General features: G+C 44.0%; 1 protein-coding gene across 4 annotated transcripts; it reads right to left on the bottom strand.

Moving 5' to 3' along the window:
* Positions 1-424: 424 nt before the first annotated feature.
* LOC123089762 (uncharacterized) lies at positions 425-4,587 on the bottom strand. Of its 4 annotated transcripts, none has more exons than XR_006442375.1 (6): positions 4,133-4,587; positions 3,499-3,998; positions 2,971-3,068; positions 2,603-2,874; positions 1,333-1,426; positions 425-639 (listed from the first exon to the last, which is right to left on the bottom strand). XR_006442375.1 is itself a non-coding variant. In XM_044511350.1 (6 exons), exons 2-6 carry the CDS (start codon positions 3,030-3,032, stop codon positions 536-538), a joined length of 360 nt encoding a protein of 119 aa, XP_044367285.1. In that variant the 5' UTR covers positions 3,033-3,068; positions 3,499-3,706; the 3' UTR covers positions 425-535. The 4 variants fall into 4 exon arrangements, 2 of the variants coding, with proteins under 2 accessions (XP_044367285.1, XP_044367284.1); XR_006442376.1 differs by having other exon boundaries at positions 2,629-2,874; XM_044511350.1 differs by lacking the exon at positions 4,133-4,587 and having other exon boundaries at positions 2,629-2,670; positions 2,817-2,874; positions 3,499-3,706.
* Positions 4,588-4,913: the final 326 nt, after the last annotated feature.

Here is a 4,913-nt window from a genome sequence, read left to right as displayed (position 1 = left end):
TGAAATTAACGACCTTCTCTGTGAGAAGGTCGTAGATGTTTACGACCAAAATATGCCTACTGTTTTGTTTTGGTCACTAGCAGCCTCCCCAGGCCACGTAGGCATCCGACGTGGCAATCTGATGTGGCACAAGAATCAGCCCGGTCCAATTCGGTGTTTATATGGGCCGAGCGCATTAATTCAGCCCACTTGTTGTTGTTTTTCTTTCAATTTGGGTAAGCTACACGGGCCAGGCCCTATAATTCGGCCTTTTTATTTTTGGGTTGTGGCCCGTTTTTTCTTTTTTCAAATGGGTCCCAATTATCAGGTTCTGATATGTGGGTCCCAAATTTTTGATTCTGGTTTGTGGGTCCTTGCTGTCATGGTCATGTTCCTCAGATGTCAATATGCCAATAATTAAACAACCAATATTTAAATCAAAATAGACAGAAAACAAGTGTAATACTTCAAATAACAAGAAGCAACAATCTGTTACATCAACACACATACAACATTTCATTCAAAAACAGAGTGAAGATACATGAAATTCTAGAGTTCAAAATGCCCAGATAACCCAGCTATTATTACAAAACTTGCTATACAAAAATGTATTGGCGCTTCTTTGAACATCTTCTTTCGTTTTGAATTTAGGCAAAATATCTGCCAACAAGAAAACAGAACAGCGAGGATATAGTGAATAACAACAACAGCAAGTGATGGGGTGCTATTTAGTAAGATTAAGTCCGGAAAGAAACATGCATGAAAATTAAGAAGTGCCATAGAAATTCTGCATGAAAATTAAGAAGTGCTATTCAGTATGAACGCCATGAAGTTTTCATGCACGTCATGCCAAGTCAGCCAACACGTATGATGCATGTGGGCCATAAAACATGATCACGGTTCAGCACCTATAACAGCCTGACACAATAGTTAAAGCCATGAAGTGATAACAACAGTGTGTGATGACAAACTGACCGCTCTTTTTAATTACTATGAGAAACAAAACATCTAGTTTCAGATACTCAACGGATTCATTCATATACTTATTATATGCTGACATGGATTGTAGAGGTTAACAACAAAACTGGAACTGGAACTTTCCATAAGCTATCAAAAAAACACATTCCAAAACTATCTGTATAAAACATTTATGCATGGATACATTCAAGAACTAGAAAAGTTTAAATAGGTTTATAAATACACAAATAACTTGAGGAAAAGTAGCCAACTTATGTATGGATCCAGTTCACTAGAGCATTTTATGGAAAAAAATATGATGCATTGGAACAGAGTAAGGTACTTCTACAACAGAACAAAAGAGGGATCTAGAGGTAGGAGATAGGCCGGCTGTACTTGATGCCGCAGACAACCTCGGCCGCTGTACGCGGTAGAGGAGGTTATAGCCAAGTTGGACCATATGCGGAGCGTCATCGTGGCGGTGGATGCCCTGGTTGTCATCATTAACTTACAACATCAGGAAAATAATAAATAGGTAATTATACAGCAGGAAAACAATAATTCCAAGAATTTTACATTTACAAGATTATCTATAATGGTTACTTATTTATTCTGCAAGGAACCACAACATATTTTTGCAGAAAAAGAACATGTATGCAAACCAAACCACCAAACAAATAACGAGCTGGTTAATCTTATACCAGAATAAGAAGAACACCGACAAGGAATAGAAGCATTCCTTGGTTTTCAAGCACACCAATTCATAGACATGATTCTGATATGGGAAAGACGAGGGAAGCATGCATCTCAAGACCAGCTGCATTTCCTAATATAACAGGTGAACCACAATAGCAAGTGCTATTGATGACCAGTGCTGGCAGTACTGAATGTAAACATGCATGCTAATCCAAAACCAGCTACAGCCACGACATCAATCAACCTTCATTCAGTTGTGTATTGACATACATATCTAAAATAACATATATGGAAACATATGAATTTTATTTCTGAATACCAATACAGAAGTACTAAAAAAACAAGACTAAACATTAGTAGAAGGTAACAAGAGCTCATTACACAAGTTTTGCTAGCAATTAGGGGACCCTGGTTCCTATATTGACCACATTTGGGTATATCCTACCCTACCAGTGGCTAAATAATGCAACTTTATGACTAGCAAGTAGGCCTACAGATCGATGGTGGAGCAGACTCAAACATTACAAACACAAGACCAGTACAGGTAAAGCAGACCTACAGAGCAATGGGCAAGCACCAGGAGCCTCAAGTGCAAACTAATGAGGGCACACGCATCTACACACTAGAGAGCCACGCATCTAAACATAAGACCTAAGCTCGCAAGCCTAAGCTCTCAAGTAAGATAAGTACTACCCTCACTGACAACAGTTCAAATCAACCGGAATTCAGTAAAACTGGAGTATGGATTGGCGACTTTCAAATGATGTGGACAGATTGTTTGAGTCAGTCCCTCCCTACTTAACTACGAGCTAGATAAGTACAGCTGCTGGATCGATGCAATATAAACTAGCAAAGCAGGTTGATTCCCCAACCAAATATCGAACGGCCGGCCCCTGTAGTAGCTAAAGGCATTTCACTAGATTGAATCAAGCATGAATGTGAACTTAGAGCAGCAGCAAAATCTGGGAACCTGAGAGAGGTAGAGGGAGGTTCAACCATGAATTCCCATGGTTGGGTATGTAATTGTCGCTGCTCCTCCTTTTGGATGTCAAGGTCAAAGACGCCGGATCATCATTAAAAATATGTAGAAGTAAATTTTAGCAGTGAGCATCAGTAATCATTTTCAAAAGTATATGTATCAAGCAACATGTGCATTCACAGAACCAAATAATTGATCAACCCACCTGCCTCAAACGCAAAAGCTGCAAGATCTTCTTGGTCTTTGGGTGCATAGCATTGATACTATAGTAAACATTTCAAAAAATTAGCATCAAAACATGTGCACACAAACCTAAATCAATGCAGATAGCAATGATCAAGTGCCAAGTGATGCCTTACACACGGATACGGATGACAAACAGCAGCTTTGCCTCGGGACTGACATAGAACCCACCCTTCATCCGGGCCTCACGCTTAAGTTGCACCAGCTCCTAGTCCTGCTCACAACACCCACATTAGCATTCCATCGGGCAGAAACACAAACATGCCAATGATCAATCGAGCTAGTTTAGACCTATGTGGTAGTGGTACATATGTTGGACTATAGCAAAACAAACTGAATCTGAAGGAATTAAACAAAACTAACACGACTCTACACAGATATCAGTGGACTCACGGTAATGTACAACACAAAAGCAAACACAAATGGACAGGTATGAACAAATCTCGCATATAGAACTGGTAAACTCCGATCAGCCTTTCCCTATCGACTAAAGAAAGGTATGAACTATAGTTGATATAGTCCAAATCCCATATGGCACCGCGGGAAACCTAATCAGTCGTACAACTGCGCGTAGCAAGTTTGCAGCATGAGAATCTAATCAACATCCACGAACGAGCAAAGGGCATTGGATCGAGCGATCTGACCTGGGCCTCATACTCTCCGGCATACTTCTTGGCGCGGGCGTAGATGACCTTGGTGTTCTCCGCGTCCTTCCTATTCTCGTCGGCGACCTTCTGCTTCTTTGTGGCGGCACAGAGCTCTCCCCTCTTGCTCTTGAAGTTCACCAACTATGGCACCGGCACCTTCGCCAACCGGATTGAACGAGTCTGAATCTTTGAAGCAGTTCTCATCAGAAATTCAGATTCAGACATTCATTCAGGGATTCGACAACGATGGAACATGAAATGAAAATTCAGACATTCAAAAACGTTGGCAACGATTGCACGTGAAGATTCAGCGAACAAGATGAGGGGAGGGAGGCGGGCATGGATAGATAAATACCTGACTTGGTCATGCCAACGCTGCTGTCGATGATGGAGAGCATCTTGTTGGCCTTGTCGGGGACGAGGTGGATGAAGAGCTCCGGCTGCGCTTCGAGCTTGCTCTTGTCCGTCAGGCTCTTGAACCAGATCTTGTCAAGCGCCTACAAGCAAGCAAAGCATCATTTGCGTGTGAGAAAGTCAAGCAACAAATGAATCATCTCTGACTCTGAGGACGAACGAACAGACAAGGCAGAGAGAGAAGCAGAGGAAACAGAGGAGGAAGGAGCAGACATACATCAGATGAGTTGGAGATGAGCTCGCGGAGGAAGATATCCTTGTATGAGTATAAGGTGTTGACGATGAGCAGTTGGTTGATCTCCGCCTGGAACGCGAAGGTCTCCATCTCCGCCGCGCTGCTGCCCATCTACACATCCGTCGCCATGGCCTTCCGCTCCTGATCTGCTCTCACCGGCAGATCGCACGAGATTGGGCTGGGGGAATATGGATTGGATGGGTTGATGTTTCCTCGCTGCAATGCGGCCAATTCGCTCCGGTGCTGATTGTGGTGCTTCCTTGTCGCGCTGAGAGATTTGGGAAATAGATGGACGAACAGGTGGCGACCGGGCGATTTTATACCTGGTGTGGGGGTCGATGGGGGGTGGCTTCGTAGGTGTTCTGGAGCTCGCTGGGGATGGGCGGCGGGGCTCGCAGGCACCGGCACCTTCAGAGGGTGGCGGGGGCGGTGGGGGCGGCGGGTCGTCGATGGTGGCGCTGGGGGGCGGCGCCAGATCGAGATCGGGGAGGGTCAGGCGAGAGGAAGGAGAAGAGAGCGAGGTGAGAAAGAAAGGAGGCAGGGGGGTGGATGGAAATGTGCACGAGGACTTAGGAGAGCTAGGGTTTTAGCTTAGGTGGGCTACGGGTGAGGACAACTGTTGGATCCGGGAGCATCCGACAGTGATCCATCCATGATCCGCGTGAAACGCCCACGGACCAATCAAAATGCAGCACACACGTACGATGTCATGACCATCTAAATTGGTCGTAGTTAACTAAAAAATTGGTCATGATTGATTAAA

The sequence above is a fragment of the Triticum aestivum genome, chromosome 4B (assembly GCF_018294505.1).
Source record: "Triticum aestivum cultivar Chinese Spring chromosome 4B, IWGSC CS RefSeq v2.1, whole genome shotgun sequence".
NCBI lineage: Eukaryota > Viridiplantae > Streptophyta > Magnoliopsida > Poales > Poaceae > Triticum > Triticum aestivum.
This window is presented reverse-complemented; position numbering and strand designations above follow the sequence as displayed.